The sequence below is a fragment of the Filicampus tigris genome, chromosome 13, assembly GCF_054856515.1.
Source record: "Filicampus tigris isolate MCC_2025a chromosome 13, RoL_Ftig_1.0, whole genome shotgun sequence".
NCBI classification, from domain to species: domain Eukaryota; kingdom Metazoa; phylum Chordata; class Actinopteri; order Syngnathiformes; family Syngnathidae; genus Filicampus; species Filicampus tigris.
In genome coordinates this window covers 7,605,346-7,626,927 of record NC_141229.1, presented here as the reverse complement: position 1 = coordinate 7,626,927, position 21,582 = coordinate 7,605,346, and the positions used below count along the sequence as shown (strand labels likewise).

Below are 21,582 nucleotides of genomic sequence, written 5' to 3'. Positions count from 1 at the left end.
TGGTCATTAAAATAAATTAAGAAAATTACAGGACACCGTTTTTTAAAAATGAGATACAGTCAACTGCTGCATTTGCGGTTCGACATTAACACATTCAATTAATTGCAGATTTGGGGGGAATCTATCCTCTGTTTTTATGTTTCTGTGTTGTTCACCCATTGCTTGAAAATGGAGGATGTTCACACAGCTTCGCTTCAAAATCTTGGGCAGAAAAGCTCTGTTATGTTAATTAGTTAATTGTGATGGCCACTCGTTGAGAAAATACTGTACTGTATGTTTTCATGAGAAAAAGTTGTGGGTTTTTTTGGAACGGAGTTATTTGTGATTGCAAGTTCTATAGTTGTGTGTCATTCCTTGTAAGAAAAAACGAGCCTATCTCTACGGCAATGATCTTTTCCAGTTCAGCCTTTCAAAAATGCGACATCGTGTGTTTCGATGTTCTCAACGTCGTCTCATCCGCACTTGAGTTTGATAGCAGGCAGTAAAATCAAAGGCACTTAAACTCGATTGGCCATGACAAATGAGTTGAATCCTTTCAGGCTTTGCAGTTTTATTTGTGGAAACTTAATAGAGCACAGATGAATGACGCCACACGGGATGTACAATGAGAAGAAGGACTTTTAGTGGCGCTGATGGGTTGAATTACCCATAAAAGAACCTTTCGCTGTTTTACAAGTCATAGATTATTTTATACACATTTGAAGGTGCGTAACGTAATTTTGTAGCGTCACCCGAATACTCCTTTTTTTTTTTTACCTTTTATAAATATATTAAAACGTGTGATATTCATAAATCTTGTAACTCTAAATGGCTACACTAAGGATTAAAAAAAAATACAATATTCTCTTTGAAACAGTAAGTAATCATTAATCAAGCAAAGAATCCGCTTTAAGGCTTTAAGAAAATAATTACTAAAGCCTGTTTTTTTCTTTCTTTTTAGAAGTATATTTAAAAAAAAAAAATTGAATTATAAATCGAGTTTGTAGGCCTTTGTGGTTGAAGTACTCATAAGTCTGTATTCTTCAAATCTTTTGTGATGCTATGTTTCCAGGTAAAATAAGGTTCATATATACTGTGTATATATGCTCTCTAAAATATGTAAATGTACTTGATTTTCAACAAATATCGTAACTTCATAAGAGATCATGATGCGGTCATCTGGCAGTTTGATATTTGTTGTTGAATATGAAAATAAAACACACCTGAACCACATGTTTCTTTATTTTTATAAATGATCTATTATATTGCATCGACATACAATCTCCCATTTAAAAGGTCAGAATATGCAAAAATACAAATTTGTTCTCAAATCAATTGCCTCATGTCATAGTTTAGTTTTTCCTCGTCCTCTGGCTCTGGGCCTGTGAATACAACACGCCAAACGCAGTTAATGAAAAATGAACGATGTGCAACCTCTTACGAGTTGATCAAATGGAATTGGTTTTCATCCAAACCTGTTCACACTAAGGGGTAGCTTGCTGCAGTTGCAATTCCACACTGGTTGCGTTTGTTCCTGGTCATCATGATGTAGCCCTTGTCTCCCCACTGTAGACCCCAGCTAGAAAACATTGATCAATTAACAATGCTACTTTTGTAGGCTAAAGGGGATCATGGGTCCAAGGCCTAATGATATGCAGTTTATAGAGGTAAAAAAAAATCCACCAGATTTGATTTGAAAACCTGGATCAACATCCAGATGGAGTTTAGGCAAGAATTAAAAAAAAAAAAAAAAAATCCTCAGACTCTGAAAATGGCTGACAGTTAATGAGTTAAAGGTAAGGTTTGCCGAGCTAGTTTTACAATAAAAACAGTTTGATTGGATGGCGACAAGTTCAGGGTGCAGCTTGCTTCTTGCTCTAATCCTGAATAGGATAAACAGTAGACAATGGATGGATCTGAACAAGGATTTGCTCCTTTTTGCAACTTTAATTGCAACTCAACACTAAAATGTTCAATGGGTCTTTGCACTGACAGAGGATTATATTTTGCAAATAATACCGGTTTGCAGACATTGTAAGAGGTTGTATTATGAATTCCCGCCCCGTAAATGACAATGTTACTTTGTAAATAAACTAAATATGGCTGGCGTCGAGCATAAACCTCATAAGTCACATTTTGATGAATACCATATTTTTTTCAAAAATCGGTCAGTCCACACACGCGTGGGTGTTATTTTTACACATTATTGACCAATCTAAAGTGTTAAAATGATCTTGCCCTCTTTCACGAAGCAATGCTAATGGATGAACAAACATTTTTGGGAGTCTCCTGTTTTGGCCCGACGCCAGCGATATGTGAGGCATGTATGGTTTTGAAATGAGTCTCTATATTATATCCATAGTATCTAACAGCCTTTTTCAACCAAACAATAAAATTGTCCCAGAGTTTACCTGTTCTTGACCAGCCAGTAGTCATGTCCATTGTCGGTACCGTAACCTACAGCCAGCACTCCGTGGTCCAACTGAGAGCTGCTGCACTCTGGCTCATCGTAGATGCCTGTCAACAAATGCGAAAACAATCTCACATCAAAGTATTTTTTTTATTCATCACTTTGATGACATTTCCTGTCACCTGATTCGTATAGCTGAAAGGATTCCTGAGAAGCGTCAATGGCAACCGACACAGGTCCGACGGTAGCCACAGCCTCCTTCAGAGCGCGCTCGTTGCCTTTTTTCACGTCAACGTAACCTGTGCATGTGGCACCAATGTTGGCTGGGTTGTAGCGGCACTTTCCATCCTATTTTGGAGAAGGACCAAATGACCGCAGTCAGTTACTGGACACAGCACAAGGAAGTGATGGGAAAATGAAGCTTCAAATTTGCTTCATGAACCAGTTATATTTTTTGACTCCTCTAGATGGCACTCTCTCTTGCCATTTCTTAAACCTCTTTATTTAAAGAGGAAGTCAACCTAAACATTTTTTTTTTTCCGGAATATGTTCGATGCAGGCCCACTAGTCTAAACACGGCATTTTGATTAATATTGCGCTTGTGGAATATGAGAAATCCACTCGTTTTTAGCTAGCTCAGGGGGCGGCCATTTTGTCGACAGAAGATGACATGGAAGTTGCTCAAATAACCACCAATCATGGCTCCGCTTCAGAAAACAGATGAGCCGTGATTGGTCGTTATCTGAGCCCTGAGCAACTTCCAAGTCATCTTCAGTCGACAGAAGTGACAAAATGGCCGCCCCCTGAGATGGCTAAGAGTGGGTACAATTTGCTGCTTAACTTATATTCCACAAACGCAATACTGATCAAAATGCCGTATTGCATCTAGTGGGCCTGCATAGAACATATTCTGGAAATAAAATATGTTTGGGTTGACTTTCCCTTTTAAGGTACATTTTACTGTCAAATAACAAGCCTTTAAATTGGTCTGATCCAAGTTTCCCTAACATTTTCAGCCCAACATTTAAAATTCGGCAACCCAATAAAACGAAATAAGACTTGAAAGTATGGGAAATCCTGAGGGATTATGTCTTGTAACTTCATGATGTTCCATGAAGTTCTTAATGAAGACATTTTACCTATCATGTCTTTAGAAGTCACACAATGGCATTTAGTTGTGTTTTCATCAAGAACCTCAGTCTGAAGTCCCCTTTTCTTGTGTACGTGTGTGCAGTACGACACACAATGACGTGCTTAAATAGACCCGCAAATTTTGACGCTTCCGAAATAATATCAGAGGCATGATATCTATGATAAGTATAGGCAACTAAATCCTGGCTCTCCTGTTACGTCTGTGATACTGGCTAATGTAGCTGCTTTGCACTAAGCACTGTGAAGAGACAATTTGAGTTTACCGTCGCCTCATAAGGATAGGACTCCTCCGTGTCAATTCCCCCGTTTTTCTGGATGTACTGGAAGGCGTTGTCCATGAGGCCTCCCATGCAGCCCATGTTGCCGAAGTCGCCAGAGCAGTCGACCAACTGCTGCTCACTCAGAGATACCAGCTTGCCCGTCTTCCTGAAAGTCTGACCCTCCAAAGATCCCGTCTGAAAAAGCCGAAAAACATTTAGGAATAAAGTGAATCATCAATGATGCGGCAGGAGGCAATATTGGAGGTACTGTACGGACCGTGCTGAAGGCCCAACAAGAGCCGCACTCCTTCTGATCCTTGACATCGGTGACGTATCCCTTGTCTCTCCAGTCCACAGTGTGTGGTAGGTCAGCTCCGAGGGGCAATGGCAGGAATGTTGAACCGCCCCGAGGCAACGAAGTGTTAAAGTGCAGCAGACATCCCTTGGAAACCATCCGCTTGTACTCCTCGTTTTCCTGATCAGCAGGCGGGCACTCTTAGCGGCTTCTACATTTAGTTGTAGGAATTCTTTCAAGCGGAAGTCAACCAAAACATATATATTTTTTTTAAGAATATGTTCATGCAGGCGCACTATTTGATGGGGGCGGCCATTTTGTTACTTCTGTCAACTGAAAATGACATCACACACCCTCACCCGAGCAACTGGGATGTCATTTTCAGTCGACAGAAGTGACAAAAGGGCTGCCCCCTAAGATGGCTAAAAACGGGTGGATTTTGCCGCTTAACTCATATTTCATATTAATTCATATTCCCTTGTTTCAACTAGTGGGCCTGCATGGAAAATAATTCTTGAACAAAAATAGTTTCAGTTGACTTCCACTTTTAAGATGATGCGGCACTCGAAACGGCTTTTATTACCAGATCGGCAAAGAAGGTCATGCCTAAGCGGTAGGACTTGATGCCCTGATCGGCCATGATGTTGTGCACAAGCACCCGTCTACGATTGCCCAACCAGATGGTCTTGCGTTCAGACTCTTCTGACGGAGAACTGTAGGACTTACCTGCCAATCAGATCAAGAAAAAGTGAGTGATGACTCCAGCCATATCCGTTAAAAACGTGGGTAGTTTTATAAAGCAGACTCTCGGAAGTTGACCGTTTTGCGTGTGGGGAGGCTGCTCAACTTCTTCTTTATCCTGATTTCAAATACTTTACAAATATTTCTTTCATAACATTCTCCCATAGGTCGTGGTGGTGGAAGTGCAAAGAGGAAGTCGTATGAATGTAAAAATGCTTTGTACAAAAAACGTTAAAAATTATGGATTGAAAGGGCGCTCAGTCATGTTCTTGTTTGGCTTTTGAACCACATTTTATTGTCAAAAATTGTTCTACTGCGACTCATCTTTGGTCTTTTAAGTTTTTTCGAAACTGCGGCCAAGTTGAAGAGCTCTTATAAGTCAGTCGTGAGGAGTGAGTCTTTTAACGTCTGAAAAATATATTTTTACATTCTGTCCTTTTATTGTTCCACAAAAACTTTGTGGTCAAGTGTAACATTCGGGAGTAACTCCAGGATCAGTTTTCCTTGTCCTTGATTCACCATAGTTACGTAGTTTGAGAATTTCCTCTGACTGCCCATTTGCCAGAAAGGAGTTTTAGCACCCCCTGTTGTTTTAGCGTCTGGAAAGATCAGTTCTCAAAATGTATTGAAAAAACAAGGATGCTGGATATCACGCAAAGACAAATTGGTGCCTCACCAAACTTGAGCTTCCATGCGTGGAACTCCAGATCCTCCAGAGAGATGCTCACACAGCTGGCCACAGCCAGAAGGGCAGCAGCAAGCAGCAGCTTCATCTTGTCTGCCATGAAATAGATTTTAAAAATACATATTACATATATTGATTTTTTTTTTTTTTTTTTTTTTTTTTTTTTTTTTTCTCTCCAAGCTACTGCAGCTTCCCTAGTCTTCTGTTGCATCACAATTGTAACCGATTATGTTAGGTCAAGGGTCACTCTCGGGCACCAGGTTGCCTGCAAGCACTACTAGTGAAATTAAACCAATATCATAAAAATAATTAAATCATTGTTGATCATTCTTATAGATGCGTTGTTCCCACTTTTTTTACATATTTACATTTGTGTGCTTGCCAATACTGATTACCAGTACTTCATAATGCCATTACGTTTTTGCAATTGTGATGAAAATGTGGGTTACTTTAATCACATATTGTTCAGAATCATAAAACACAAACTTTACTAGTCAGTGGCTGTGGCATGTTTTTCACTCAAATACTGAACAAACCCTTTTAGAGTAACAACTTATTACTGGCATTTTAACATCGAACTGCATGTTTTCTGAGTCTAAGTAAAACATTTCACTTGAATTTAGCCTGGAACACAAGGCAATGGAATACGTGTATTTGCATTGTTTGTGTGTGCTTTTGGAGCAGCTTACCTGCCTCAGTGTTGTGTCGTCGATGTGTGTGTGTGTGTGTCACTGGCTGCAGCGTAACCACCTGTAGGCAATGCAGGGCCTGGTCTCCGATCTTTTTCTTAAATAGCTGACTCTATATATGACCTGCAATGTGTCCAGTCAGGTGGCTGTCAGCAGCCTCTAAATTATTGTGTGGTAAATCATTGAAATGGGGAAATGATGAATCATGACTGTTTTTTATGATGCAATTCTTTTGGTAATATAGTTACTTAGAAAGTCAGTAGATCTTAAGCTCTGGGAAACTGTTTAAGTTTCATACTATCAATTTTTATCAATGTGGTTGACATTTCCCTTGGTTCCCATGAACCACTTTGTTGTTTCTACAGTCATATTGGAATTAAGAATCAATGTTAAAAAAAAAAAAAAAATCTGCATCTGTATTCTTGTTATAGTGCATGCAATGTATGTAACTAGTTACTATTTCTAAGCTTTCAGAAATGGCACAGATATCCACGTTCTGTATTCCCTGGAAAAATATACAATGTGTGTAAAAAGGGTTTGCAATATTGATTTCTATATTATACTTTGTACAAAACTAAGCATAATATAAGTTGGAAAACTTCCTGTATTGATTGAGTTCTACTCACAATATAAATAATTGAATTGCAAATAGGCATAAAAAGCAATAGTCCAACACAAAAGTTGCCACAAAGTTTGTGTAGCTAGCCTAACTAGCTTAGCTGGCTAATATTGCTCACGCAACAGATAGTAGATAGCCCTCACATTCGTAGCATAATGTTACCATTAAGTGCATTGCCTGACCACTGGTCAGTGTGTTTTGGCAAAAGTCAATTCTTGATGAGTCTTGGACACATTCTATAAACGTTCAACTCAACAAGATGGTCTTCCATCTTGCACTGTTGCCGGTTAATGCTTCTGTCTTCTTCAGTCAGTTTGCTTCCTGAATGATTATCGTTCAGTTTCTTTGTATATATCTACCACAGAGGGAGGGCAACAGGATTTTTGATTGAAGATATCTGATAGATTAACAATATAGGTCTGCTGCAGATTGAGGGTTAGTTAATAAAATGTGTGTAGCCCGCATTAGTCGTCCATTTTGAAGTTTGTTTGCTTTTCTTGGTTGACATGAAAATACTGAACCAAGGTGCCGTGAGAGGAGGCTCATTTATTCAGATGTCACAACTTGCATGATTTTATTCTTGTTTGTGTGTGCAGAGTGCAGTCAGCACTCACACCTGCTCCAGGTCATTCCAATAAAAAAGATAGTCCATGCAGTTTGCCTGAGTCCTGCTTTGCCACTTATATTGCAATGGTAAAATAAAAGTATGAAATTATGCTTTGGTCCATTTAATGCTATAATTTTTTTGTGTTTCTAAGCCACCTTTTCCAATAGGGAACTCGTAGATACAGTATCATGTCTGCTGTAGATACAGTATCATGTCTGCAGTTCTGAAATTCTGGGATAGATACCACGGCGTTAAATATGATCATGTTAAATTACACAAAACAAAACAAAATTTTATAAAATGTGTATCGGTCGGTACTTTTTTCTTTGTGTAATTGTTTCACTCAAACTCCTCATTTGAGTAACTGCAAATATATGAAAAATAGACACATGGCATTTATGCTAATATAATGTTGACAATAAGAACATTACAAATACAATTTAAAAAAAAATGTAATTCACAGGACTATGCTGAGATTTTAACCTCTAAAGCCATAGGTGAAATATCATCAAATATACAGGAAAAAAAATGAGTCAACATACTTTTGAAATGATGCAACTTCCTGTGGATCAGGTGACTTGTGCAATACTGTACTCCAAATTTTTCAGAAAGAGTTATGTGACAGGGTAACAGGACTGAGTGAAAACTGCAGGGACATGATGAAAGTACATTTACACTTTGAAACATTTTTTTTAAGATAAACCGAAGATAACAGTTGGGAATAAATAAATAAATTACACCAATACCTACAAAATGTAAACTTTTTAAAGAATTTAAATCATTACATTTCATGGTAAAGTCAAATTTTAGGATGTAGGGACCAGTAACAAATTTTCCAATGTTCAAAGCAGTTTATCTTTATTTATTTAATCACACTATTTTCAGCACGGATCTACAGACAAAACAAAACCAAGCTAAACTGATCTGATTTTATCCTGTTCACTGAGAAATGTTTGACCGAAGGTTGACCTCTGAGGTTTTGTGGAACTTTAGAGGTCTATTTTTCCCAGAACATTTTGGTCAAATTCTGAATTATACAACTTCAGGGGGATTTGAATCGAGTAAAAAAAAAATAATAATAATAATAAACAAATGACAACATTTATCTAGACCATAGAATATGTAATGGCGAAATTGAATTAAATTGCAGTCTGCATATAGTTTATGAGCGGATCATTTGAATCAGGTGTGTTGTAGTCGGGAGACCCAAAACAGTCAGGATATGGCTCTCGAGGAACCAGAGTTCCCTACCCTTGCTGTAAAGTCTTTACAACTATGGAAAAGACAAATTAGCTGAACATCTACAATAGACAGTATGAGTTAAGCAGAAAAATGGCAGGATTCACCAAATTTTCCAACAAGATGTTCAATGGTGTGCAAAAAACTTATTTCCCCCTCATTATCATTTTTTTCTTCCACCTTGCACATGACAGTCATGAGAACTGGATGGTGACTGTGAAAATGAAACATTAACTTTGTGGGATTCAAAATGCTACTAGGACGTGACAATTATGCAATCCTTCTGCCCAGAATTTAATATAGCAAATTAAGCCAGTATTGTCATGTTCCTCATACGCTGTATGTATGTATGTATGTAACATACTTTTACACAGCACATATTGATAGCAATATGTGAATTTAATATGACTAAAATAAAAAAAATTCTGAAATAATTTTATATATATGAAGGCTGAAAGTGTGTCAGCTCTAGTTTGTCTTGGTCTTCCTGGTTACTCAGTTTACATGCTGCGCAGGGGACACAACCCTGACACCCTGAAAAACCTGCGACTCATCTCTAATCTCCTATTTCTATCGAAAATACACATGCAGTTGCCCACTAACTCAAAACCAAACAGTTCTCTCATAATTTATCTGAGCAATTTCAGTCTGGCTTTTGATCGCAACACGGCACAGAAACAGCCCTCCAGGAAATGTACGACTTCCTCTTCTCCTCAGATTTTCTCGGTCCTCATCTTCCTTGAACTCATTGTAGCCTTAGATAGAAGAATGGAGCGGTTCTGCTGTCCCACCTCGAAACCCCCCTGAAGAGGACTGGTGCTGCCCTCTCCTGGTAGAAAACACATCTCTCCAACAGACAATAATTTAACAATTTATCCATACAAACAACTAGATACTTTGTAGATAGATTTGAACTAACGACCTCTGAACTGTAAGGTACAGTAGATGTGCTACCCAGTTGGCCACCAAAGTGTATTTTCAATGCCTTAATTTAAGGGCAATATTGTAGTCAGTTCAAATGTATGAACATAAATATACACATTACAGTATTACCAACTTGTAGGAGTTGTGATGTTTCTCAAACATATGAATTTGATTGTAGTATAACCGGAAATGTGCCATTGCAATGTTACAAATTGAGCAACAGAGGGCAGCCTTTTATGGTTAGTGTTACTCATCCAATCAGTCATAATTGAATAACACTCCATTCACAATTTAATTGCAAATGGGTATGACAGCCTGCTGAGTTTGCAGGGCAATCTCAATCAAAATATTTGTTGTAATCGTTTAGTTTCCACTGGATTGTGTGATAAACATAGCTGATATGGATGCCATGTTGTGTTTATGGTTATAATGTGATAATAGTTGTGGCCGCATACTAACAGCAAAGTACATCCTGGTGGATCCAGTGCGAAAAGTACAAACCTCAAGCCCCATGTCAAGTGTGAAAAGGCACTAAAAATGCTTGGCCCGTGATGGTAAACTCTTTTAATTTCATTACTGTACGTATTTGCCCAGCTTAGAGCCAATCACATAGTTGGCTGAGTCTAAATGCATGCTTAGTGAGCGGGGTAGGATTCACACATGGCAGTCGCTAAATTGTGACAGTGGCCCAGGCGGGCATACATCAGTGCATAATCTGATTATCGGATCAATAACACGACAACATTGGGCACATAGCCGGCATGCTCGGCGTCTTCTCCGGTTGCGCATAGCTGGCATTCGGCGCTCGTTGCCACTTTATAGGTGACAAAGTGTGAATGCAAACAGGAATTCAAAATGGAAGGCCTTTTTAAATGAGACCAGTCACATGGCGACTTTCATCAGATGCACCGGTGCCGCTTCTCTGTTGAGAGTTGTTGTCGCTCTTCAAATAGCAGTGTCATTCTACATTTGGAGGCCAATATAGGCAACAGCGTTTTTTAAACATGGACTGTTTTTTTCTTTTTAATTTTTTTGCTGTGTTTTCAAGCAAAAAACATGTAATAAACCATCATATCGTCACTGTCCTGTGAAAAACACATATGTCCAATTTGGGAATTAAAAAAAAAATTCACTATGTTACATGTTTTTCACAGGATGGTGATGATATATTTAGATTTGTCTTGTTCAACTGTTTGGCACAATGCTGTTACAAGTACTCAGGTACCCAAAAACATGCATTTCAAAAATATTGCTAACCTGACTTTACAAAAATATTTTAAAAATAAAATAAAATAAACTTATCATTTCTTTAACTTTGAATTTAATTTCAGTATTACTCTACTGACAGTAACAACGCTGCAACTCAATGCTACTGTTACAGTCTGCCCTCGCGTTCATGCTAGCTGTGTTAGCTGCGATGCTAGCTTGTCAAGAACAAATGTAGCTAATCTATGCTATAATTGAAATAAATCTTTGAAGTCTTTCTGATAATATGAGTAACATGGTTGCATTGGTTTGAGTGACACACTCCATTACAGCTGAAGTCAATGAAAAAAGGAGGACTTAGCAAAGGTTTACTGGCGGTCAGAGCAGTATGCTTTATGATGTCAATTCATTGAGTCATGTAGTTTACTTTATTTCTCTTCCTCCAGATGACTAAAAAGTTTTAATAACAGCATGCCCAATTGAGATACAGAACTTCAAAGCATTTGAAATATATTGGTGATAAAACTAAATGTTTGAATTGACAATCATCACATGGTGCATTTGCAGCAACCACAACCCTTGGGAGGTGGGGGGCAGGGATCAATTAGTCACAAATCTACAGTAGCTCATTTTAACCTGATTGCTTTGTGCATCGCCTCATTTTTTAAAAATATATAATTTGTTTCGTGTAGTTGTTGGATTTATTTATTTATTCATTATTCTTGAACACAAACTTGAAATTGCACCTGCAAAGTTAAAAGGTTATTCCGTTCTATTTCTATCCTTATACTGTGATTATACAGTACAGTGAACTCCATATACGTGATCTGACGTTCACAAACTTTTCGAGGGAAACCATCCTCCATTATTTGCTTAAAAACTCACCTAATTGCTGTTTTTTCTGCTCAGGAAAAACCATGTCCAGTCAAAAAATATTGCTTTAGTACCATCGCGTGGCATTTATAGACTATCACATAACTTGATTGTGGGGTTTCATTACTGGTCCACTGTTTGATAACATTCCGTATTGGGGATGCACATTTTACTACATTACGTTGATAGAATAATGAGAATTTTTATATTCAAGGCTAAGAAGTGTTTTCATACAAATATTTACAGTAATTATGACTTTACTACGGAACTCCATTGTGTTTCAACTTACAAAATCATATTGTGTTGTTGGAATAGAACTTTGTCATAAAACAAGGATCTTGTGCACTCCATTTTTGCCTTGCGATTTATCAGCCACGAAGTCCAATGATCAATTAATCGCTCTGGCTTAGGGACGTGATGGCGCATTTGCAACTCGAAAAACTGAAATATTCTACCAGGAGCTCGGTCCAGAGGTTCTATGAGGCCTGGCAACCATTCTTGGATTATTTTAGCCAAAAACATCCGGCAGTCGACATTTAGGCATGTTTGTAATTTGCATTTCTGATTCCAGTCTAGCACTGACTTGTTTGCAAATGATGTGACTATTTATTTATTTATTTGCTTTTTTGGTATGTCATTGTAATTGTGTTGTCGACTTTTTTTTTTTTTTTGGCTTTGTTGATATTTCGTAGTCACTGTGCTGTTATGTTGATTTGTGGTCTGTGCATATACGGTGAAAGTCAATAAAATTAATTTGATATACTGTATATTATGTCCCTCCCGGATTCAACACGCTTGAGAAATTGTGCCGCTTTACAATAAAAATATTTATTGACATCACAATCTTTTTAGACACAAAATAAATGGAGAAAGAAATGATACACAAAAGAGACAGTCCTGATTGAAACAAGGGAGAATTAAAAGCGACAAATCCAGAGAAAACAATTTCATCCCCGAAAACTTGTCGTGATTTCTCCCTCAAGTGGATCGCAATTCAGGGCCACAAAAAAATCCTGTGTGGTCACTTTTGTCACCTCTCTTTGGAAAAACACAAGAAACCCAACCACAATCGTTGCAGAAGCACTGGCCTATATAGCTAACAATTCAAAAAAATAAACACCAATAAATAGAAACACCATCTTGTCAGTAACAAAGTAAAAATCTCCATCTTGTCGTATGACATTTTGGTGGTCGACGCGACAAACACAAGGCTTGAAATGGAGATAACCAGGCACATTGGAGCGACTTCCCCCAGGTCCATCCCTCGATCAACTAAAGTCTGTTTTTCTGGGTCCAACATGGCGTCCCCCATGCCAGGGTCTGCCCCGGGAGAGGGACATGGCGAAGACGGTCCAGATTATGTGTTATCTCCATGCTGCACTCGCATCCACCTGGAGCCAAGCTGTATCCTGTCAGGGGAGGCCAGGAGTGTTTGTGTGCATGTGTGTGTATGTGTGTGTGTGTGTGTGTGCGCGTGTGTAGGATAAAGGGGACACGCTTTTTCAATAGCGGAGAAGGTCCAGGGACTAATTGGCTGTGGTCAATGTGACTGTGGGTGTCGTTAGAACCAGTAGAGCTCTTTGCCTTTCTTGTGTTGCTGCAGGCCTGAGAAAGTATAATAGAGAAGCAGTGATTAGGAGCATGTTGGCTAACAGCAGAGCGCACGTTGTCATGGAACCTGTTTCAGTCAAGCATTGTCTTTAAGAAATGTTAACTGGTGCATTGAAGGTGCATGTGTTCGTGGGGGTGTCCGCAGTGGTGACAGTCACTGCAGAGTGTGTGTAGAGAAGGAGTGTGTGCCAAGTATTGAAAAAACGGTAATATTCCGACATATGAAACTCAGAAACACTGATAAAGATTATACGTGATGTATGTTTTCTACGAATATTGATAGAAATGGAGGGGGGGGAAACACAGAAAAAACAGGAAAAGCCATTTTTTTAATATCGGAAGGAAAAGAAATAATATCCATGAATTTGCAGGTGCCAAACTGTGAATATGCAGGGGTCAACTTTAGTTTTGTCGTAATATCACCAATGACCACTACATGGCAGACATGTCTTAGTTGGGTCACTGGGTCTTATATTGCCCTATATTACAATGTGAGTAGGCCTTATAATTTTGGGCGGATTTGGGACAAACATAATACCTCAATTATAGTTGATTTTTGTGGGGGGGAAAATTGTAGGAAATGAGTTCCTGCACTTAATGTTGGTTTCTTGTTCCGAAGTTTTGTGCCATCCTTGATTTGTAATTTTTATGCAAGACTGCTTTTTGCACTGTAAACTATTGTTTTATTATTTTGGTGTTTGCTTCAAACCCTTTGTTCTTGGGTTAGGATCGTGGATCTTTTATACATGCATTGAAAAATGTATTACATATATATTGAGAGCACGTATTTTGTCCATATTTAAAATAGAATTCATGTCATACATCTGGTTAGGAAGTGCAATGATGAAAAATTGTGGCTCCCTCCAGCATTTATCTTGCCCATTCCTGTTACATGTTATGAGAGCAAAACTGACCATTTCATTTACCTGCGTCCATGTTGAGGGCCAGGGTCTGGCTGACGTCCCCCGGAGGTAGCAGGCCGGGCCAGGAGGCCGTGGGCTCCAGCTTGCTTACTTCGTAGTGGCTTGGCAAGGCGGGCAGGTGGGCCGGCCGAACAGCGGGCATGAGCAGGGGCCCGTAGTGGGGCTCCAATGCGGACGGTGAGTACAGTTCATGGAGAGGCCTCGGTGGCCCATAGGCCTGAGCCTGGGTGTAGCCCCAGCTCTCCGCCGGGTGGGGGTGGGGGTGAGGGTGAGCGTGCGGGTGAGGGTGCGCGTGCGGGTGCAGACCCGGATGTAGCCCCGACGCGTAGGGGTCCATCGAATAGGAAGGAGCCGCCGTCTCACAGTGTGCGCGACTTTGAGGTGACGAGTAGTTACTGTCCCAGAAGGATGGAGGGAAGCTTCGTCGGCTGCTCGGTGAAGGCGTGTCTGATGGATAGAGCACAGTGGAATACTAGTGAATGACGTAAAGTACAATGACTCACTTAGCTCGTGGAGCTTTGTAGAGCTTTATTTAAGGGCGAGATGGCTCATGTGGTGACGTGGTCATGTCTCAACCTGAAACATCGTCAGTGTGTGAATGAGGCTTTAATGGCCTGTCATGTCTATATACAAGCTAGTAAAAAAAAAAAAAAAAAAAAAAAAAAAAGGAAGAAGAGGAGCAAGCATCTGGGGGATGGAGGTTTTATTTATTTATTTTTTGGCATGGTTATGTCCAATTCACAGTTCATCCAACGCCACTCATCAGACGACCCATTATATTTCTTTGTCTTTTCTCTGTTACGGCGTCTGGTGAATTTGGTAACTGATGGCTGATGAAGATTTAGGTTGTTTGTCATCTGAAAGACCTTTTCAGAGGGGGCGTTAATATCACTTGTCCTTTTGTTAATTTTGAGGACAGATATGCATATTTTGCAAGTGACTGTGTGCTACCTGTCTCATTTTTCGTAAAATATTTGCACATACTTGAGGCACAGCTGCTAGTTTGCCGCCACCCTCCTCACCTGTGGCTTTCTCTCAGGCGTCAGAGTTGTTCATGCCAAAACGAAGCGAATCGTTGACTTCAAGCTTGAACATTCATTCAGTTCGTTCAACCCCAAATTTCCAACACAACCCTGAGGGGCTACATTTCCCAACTTTTATTGAGCCAAGGTACAGCATATATTTTATATAAGAAGGTCATGGCATGCCACCAAACAAAAAGATCACAAAAAATACACTATATAATGGCGATGTTTTAGTGTTCGTGGAAGAGCATTTAATTGTTCTGCCTGTCAGCCTCAAGCAGAGTTAAATGAACAACTATACATTGTGTAGTAAATAAATAATGTTTTGGACCAATTAATTGAAATTAGATAATTGCATCACACCTGAAGATCTGTCACACAAGCTAATGTGCTTGAATGCATTTGCTCTTTTTACTGCTACAGACTACTTGCATCGGGGCAAAGCTGCAGTCAGATGGACCTGCAGTGGGAAAAATATGGGAGAGTCGACACCCAGTGTGGAATTCACATTGTCACCCAAAGGACTGGACAGAAGATTGATTAAGCCTTTGTAAAGGTTTGTACCAAACTGTCAATTGTTGCATTATATTTTTATAAAGTTAGCATGGCCCTCGGATAAGAAAAAGGCTCCCCGCCCACTGTTTTGGGGTTTGGTGCCTTGCTCAAGGGCGCATCTCTTCAACAAGCAGACCCAACTGTCATATAAGCCAAGTGCTTATGTATGAACTCCAGCCAGTTATTCTCCTACCATTCACTGACGGCAGAAACGCGGAAAATAGCCGCGTACCAAACTGGACTGTACCGCCTGGTGGAAACGGGGCTTAAAAAGAGGAGCGGGTGCGTGGCAAATTGTAGATGGCAGTCACATGACGGCTTAGCCCTCTTGCCCAGATATCTTCCCCATTGGATCATACTGTCACACTGTGCTACCTCCAACACAGAAATAAACACAACCGCATGTAGTGCAGAGAGAGAGTGAGGTAGAAAGATAGCGAGAGACCCTATATCCCAGAATGCCATCTATATAAGGCAGACGCTGTGACCTAGAGGCAGCCCAAAGAGTCTTAAATCACTGTCTGCAGTGACATCTCTCACTATCATGTCAACTCGGCCCTCATGAAAGTCTTAAAACGCACTCATGCGCGCACACAACAGTGACCCTGTGTGAGCGCCGGCTGCCCCACTCTTCAGTACCCTGCACCCCCACCTGTTGTTTTTTCTGCGCCACCCCCTCACCCCCTTTCCGTCCTCCTCCTGCTCCTCCTCGCCCTTGACAGAATGTCAGCAGGCCATTATACGTTTTCAGCAGTAGACTTTTATATTTAGATATTCCTCTGGAAAAGAGACACCGCACGGCGCGACGAGGGGCAGTGTCCGATCACACGGCGTATAAATCTGACAGCAGCCATTGTGGGGGGGCGACGTCTTTGAAGGAGGATACGCCCGCCACGAGGCTGTGTGCTGAGTGCCGTGTACAAACATAGCCTCGGTTGTGAGGCAGGACGTGTGTTGTACTGACACGACGCGTTACGGAAATGTGGTCAGAATGACCGCACGCAGGTTGATTGACTGGCTTTTTATCATTGCATCGGTGACGCAATAGCAAACGTGAATTTCAACAGCATTTAGATGTTCTTAAGGTAAGGTTAAGGTACAGTGAGGCCTTGAGACACAAGTGACCCTATTCGCAAGTTTTTTTTAAGCTATGAGGCACCGTTTGTTTTTTTTGCTTTGACTTGTGAAAAAACATTTGACAGGAGCCAGCGCTGCACAATTAATTGAATTGATACTGATAACAATTTTGGCTGCCATGTTTAAATTAACTTGATTTGTTGCACTTTTACAGCAAAATGTTTGATCAAATGGGGGGCAGCCGTATTTACCACTAATCACGGAAGTAACGTTACCAGTGTGCCAACATGCTGATCCGCTAAAAATTTTCAATAAAGATATTAGTGCCGGCAACTAATTCCTGGCGTTTGTTGACGATGTCAGATGCATGCCTCAAGAGGAGAGAGACCAAAATGAAGACGAGGATAGACACGGGAAGGCCACATTCACATAGGCTGCACTCAACTCAACAATTTATTGATTTAATTTAACAATTTCAGTGAAAAAGATGGAAGTCACAAGCCTGCCGCCTCAACGACAGTTCATCCTGTGCATGGAAGTGGAGCGCTTTCGGTGCGTTGTGGAGCCAACTTTAAAATAAAAGCCCAACAAAGCATTGATGTCAATGTCATTATTGGTTGGGCTTTTATTTTGAAAGTTGGCCCTCGGAACGTTGTCGTGGTGGGTGTTTGGAACAATCATTGTGGCGGATGGACTGACTTTGACTTCTTTCTCTCAAGGCCTATTTGGTCACATTGCTGCTAATATATACAGGCTTATCCTTTCAGGATCTCTGCTAGAAGAATTTGCGTAGGCATTATCAAAACTCCTGTGTGTTACACACATGACGTCCCTATCCGGGTCATCTGGTCACGTGTTCTATAAATATGGCAACACACAAATATTTAAAATTTGTTTTAAGTTATTAAATGTGCATGAAAACTCACCATATTTTCACTGCTATTAAAATAAAAATAAAAAAACATGAAAAAAGTACAGTATCTTGCTGTATCGTTACAGCCCTACTTGTGTGACAGTTAAAAATGTTTTTAAAAAAAAAAGTGTGAATAGCTTCAGCAAGCCTCTCCTCTTTTTAACGATGGTTCTATCAGGTTTCATAATAGCACTTTTGGATGACATTAGTTACTTAGAATAGGCATGGTGTATATGTTAGAGGAGGGCAACAGTTTGCCTCAGGAATTTTCTTATAGGGAAAAACAATTTGGCTGTACGGCTTCCGGGAACTTCATTACCTCTGACCCCTTACACCAACCCTGATCTCGCCATGGGATAACAGTTCCAAATAGCAGACCGCCACACACACACACCCTCCACTCCTTCTCACAAAGGAGTCACCTGTCTGATGCTCATCCTGTGTGGCCCAAAAGATGCTGCACACAGGCAAATCTGCCACCTTTCAAATGCAGCATCTGTTGTGAGGCTGGACTTGCCATGTCATATTGACATGGCGCGTTACAAAAGTGAGGTCAGAAAGACCGCATGCACACTGACCAGTGTTGTAACATTGCGTCAGTAATACAACAGCAAGATTATCTTAAAACATTTGGAAGTTTTTAAGATACCTCAAACTTAATTATCGTGATGTAACCATGGTAAATATAGTGACAAAAGTCGACAGCTAATTACAATGTACACTGCAAAGTTAGATAGGTTTGATCTTCACGTGATTAGACTCACCACCCAGACCCACAGACAGGAACCCCTAAGGTTGTGCAATTTTGAAATTGACCAAAATATTAAGGAAAAATATGCCTCAAAAGTCACACAAAAATATAGACTATGCCTTTCTGTGACTTTTCCAGTCACTTTGTGTATCTGTTGCAACCTGTTGATGACACCCTGTGATGCTCACTGGCAACTTGAGTAAATACTGTTTGAATCCTTGCAAGGGCAAGGTATAGTTGATCAATTTTTTTGTTGTGTGTTCAGGTCTTGTGATGTCAAAACATAAACATGTTGAAGAGGACTTTTTGAGTAAAAATTCTGTTTGAAAAAGGATATGTAATGCAATTCACCTGCTGTTAATTTTGACGTTCACTCCAGTCGTGCAAAACGTACTGACACTGTGAAAGTCTGATATGTGCAAAATGAATCCTTTCAAAATACAACGCACTACAGAGAGGAGTGCTATTGGCAACCCTGGCAAAATTTGAATGATTAAAAGATTCTAAGTGCAGTATATAAAATAAGGCTTAAAAATCATGCCAATGTCTCCGCTAACAAAGGCTGTGGGTGTTCACTGATTATGCTGAAACCACACCCCGCTCAGCTGTTGATTGTCAATCAAACCCCACTGTGTTTTAGCCATGACAAAAAAACTGTTAACGTGGCTAAGGGCGGCAGAAGCGGTCAAAATGGCTGCGCTCAGCAGGAAGAGGTTCAGGGACCATGTTTGGGTCCTGAGCTGGGGCTGGGCCAGAGACCGTAGAGGGTGTGTACCTCATCTTGCAATACGCCGTCGTTTTTGCCGCTTATGCGACCCTCCACCACGTTTCTTATTTTTTTTATAGAATAACTGAAAATACATTGTAGTAAATTAAGATCGTGATATAAAATGGCCTATATCGTGGAAGATTTTTCCATATTATCCAGCTCTACTGTAAATGTTGAAGTGCATTTTAAGGTCATCCTGAAATTTCACAGGAAAGCCTCACTTTTTGTGATGCATAATCCACATATAGCAAATAACCACCATACCTGGGGTACCGGCAACTTGTTGCTCCGAAACTCGCCTCTTGCCCTCTCCATCCATATAGGAGCTGAGTGCCCGGGAGAAGTGCTCGTCCACCACGCTGCTGATGTCTCCCTGGTAGTAGGTGAAAAGCACGCAGCGTGAGCTCAGGTACTCGGCCTCGGGGCCCTCCTGCTTGTCCTTTGGGCCCTCGTCAGGCCGTGCGGCCACCGGCGTGTAGGAGGAAGATGAGGAAGAAGCAGAAGAAGATGATGATGCGGACGAAGATGACGAGGTCGTCGATCCGCCGACGGTGCCCTGAATGGCGGACATTCCCTCAGGACCCCTGGGAGTGTCCATAAAATCCCGGCACGGAGGTGAGGTGCTACTCACACAAGTAGGAGTCTGGCAACAAGGAAGAGGGTTGAGACAGGTGTCACAGATATAGATTGGCAGATTTATATACCAACTGTATGTTGAGAGGTAGGTAGATAGATACTGGATGTAGGTTGTTGGGTATTAAAATTGTTATGCATGACTGAGAATCAACCGCAGAGACGGTCCCAGGATGCTTTGCTGTGCTGGCCGCACAGCATCCAGTGCGGGTAGTCGGAGTTCATGGCAAGCTCGGTGCTACTTACGCCAAACCAGCTAGATAGCTTCAGCTGGCTATCAGTGCGGCTAAACACCATGTGGAGTCACTCCTAAATCAGTAATCACTGCATCCGTAGCGGCGAGTAAGCTACTTTTCTGAGAAATATCGTTCTCATGAAGGGATGACGAGGAAAGACAGAATTAAGTCATGCTAATTGCTAAGATTGACATGTAATCATGAGACACCGGAGTTAAGTGCTTCAGTGATCGAGTACGCTTCTCACAGAGGTCTGGCTCTAACTGCATTAAAGCGGAGAATAATACAACTTCGAACAGCAAAATAACAGGCAATTAAGCCTAGCGGCTAATTAACTATGCTACACAACTAACAAAACCGGAAATTAATTACGTAACGGCGTAGCCTTGAGGGCTATAAGCTAAAAAGCATTAATATAGTATAAATTATTTATAATTTCTGTAATGTTATTTGTCTGTTTTCACAATAGTGTCTTGAGTTATGATTTTGAATTTTGAGGTCTGCACAGCAAATGTTCTCCAAATACCATGACAGTACATCTTATCTTTTTTTTTTTCAGATGAGCTTTGCTAAAGCACAACCCATTCAGAAGTAACTGTAAAAATCCAATTAGTTATCTTTGCTTAAAATATAGCATGCATCAAGGTTGCACTTAAAAAAACAAGTAAAGAAAAACTCGTTAATTTTAGTTGTACCAAGTAGAACTTTGTTTGTAGAGTACACTTAGAAGTGAGTTTAACCAACTAACACAATCAAGGAGAGTGTACTTGATTGTAGAATACTCTTGAGTAAAGACTAGTCAGAATGACTATTTTAATCTACTTAACGATTGCATGTTAAATGTAGTCAGTCCTGTTCATAGATGGTAAATGGCCTGTCATTGTAGCGCGTTTCTACCTTCAGTACTCAAAGCGCTTCACACTGTAACTTCATTTGCCTAACGATGACGCAGCATCAGGAGCAACAGGGGGTTTGGTATCTTGCTCAAGGATACTTCGACATGGTCACAACGGCCGGGATCAAACCCACAACCTTTTGGTTGGGAAACGACCGCTCTACCACTGAGCCATGCCACACCTCATATAACATACATATCTAAATTTCGCTAACATATTACTTCACTTGACTAAAATGTTGACTTGAAAAACAAACTGAATTGTTAAAACCACGCGAAGCCGTCTCCAGCAATCTAAGTAAAACTGTTGATTTCATATAAAAGAAAATGAATTGTTCATTTGTTATTTTGTCGTAAATTTATTGTTTAATAAATCCCTTGCTTCGGGATTAACCAAGATTAGCCTGCAAAAAAATCACTCATTTGAGTTGCTCCTCAAATGAAGTCATTGATTAGCAAAACTGCTCTACAAAGAAAGATTTCGAGCCTTGTATCATAGTTGTAGAAAGCTTGCT

General features: G+C 40.3%; 3 protein-coding genes across 4 annotated transcripts in view; 1 reads left to right on the top strand and 2 right to left on the bottom strand.

The window, feature by feature from the left end:
* Positions 1-1,203: 1,203 nt before the first annotated feature.
* Positions 1,204-7,135, bottom strand: ctsl.1 (cathepsin L.1). Its single transcript, XM_086048801.1, has 10 exons — positions 6,993-7,135; positions 6,212-6,272; positions 5,514-5,615; positions 4,680-4,822; positions 4,079-4,276; positions 3,805-3,996; positions 2,572-2,737; positions 2,391-2,496; positions 1,455-1,558; positions 1,204-1,361 (listed from the first exon to the last, which is right to left on the bottom strand). Exons 1-9 carry the CDS (start codon positions 7,002-7,004, stop codon positions 1,459-1,461), a joined length of 1,080 nt encoding a protein of 359 aa, XP_085904927.1. The 5' UTR covers positions 7,005-7,135; the 3' UTR covers positions 1,204-1,361; positions 1,455-1,458.
* A 5,416-nt stretch (positions 7,136-12,551) lies between these two features.
* The window catches only part of vgll2b (vestigial-like family member 2b), an 11,035-nt gene continuing 2,004 nt past the window's right edge, over positions 12,552-21,582 (bottom strand). For both annotated transcript variants that reach the window (XM_086049801.1, XM_086049802.1), the window contains 3 exons: positions 19,568-19,946; positions 14,217-14,660; positions 12,552-13,284 (listed from right to left, as the gene is read on the bottom strand). In XM_086049801.1, the coding sequence (XP_085905927.1) occupies positions 13,241-13,284; positions 14,217-14,660; positions 19,568-19,946 (867 nt within the window). In that variant the 3' untranslated portion in view covers positions 12,552-13,240. The remainder of the gene's footprint in view (positions 13,285-14,216; positions 14,661-19,567; positions 19,947-21,582) is intronic.
* ythdf2 (YTH N6-methyladenosine RNA binding protein F2) overlaps positions 19,627-21,582 on the top strand; it is a 26,413-nt gene continuing 24,457 nt past the window's right edge. Inside the window, exon 1 of the mRNA XM_086049800.1 lies at positions 19,627-19,918. The gene's annotated coding sequence lies outside the window, so the exon portion shown is untranslated. The remainder of the gene's footprint in view (positions 19,919-21,582) is intronic.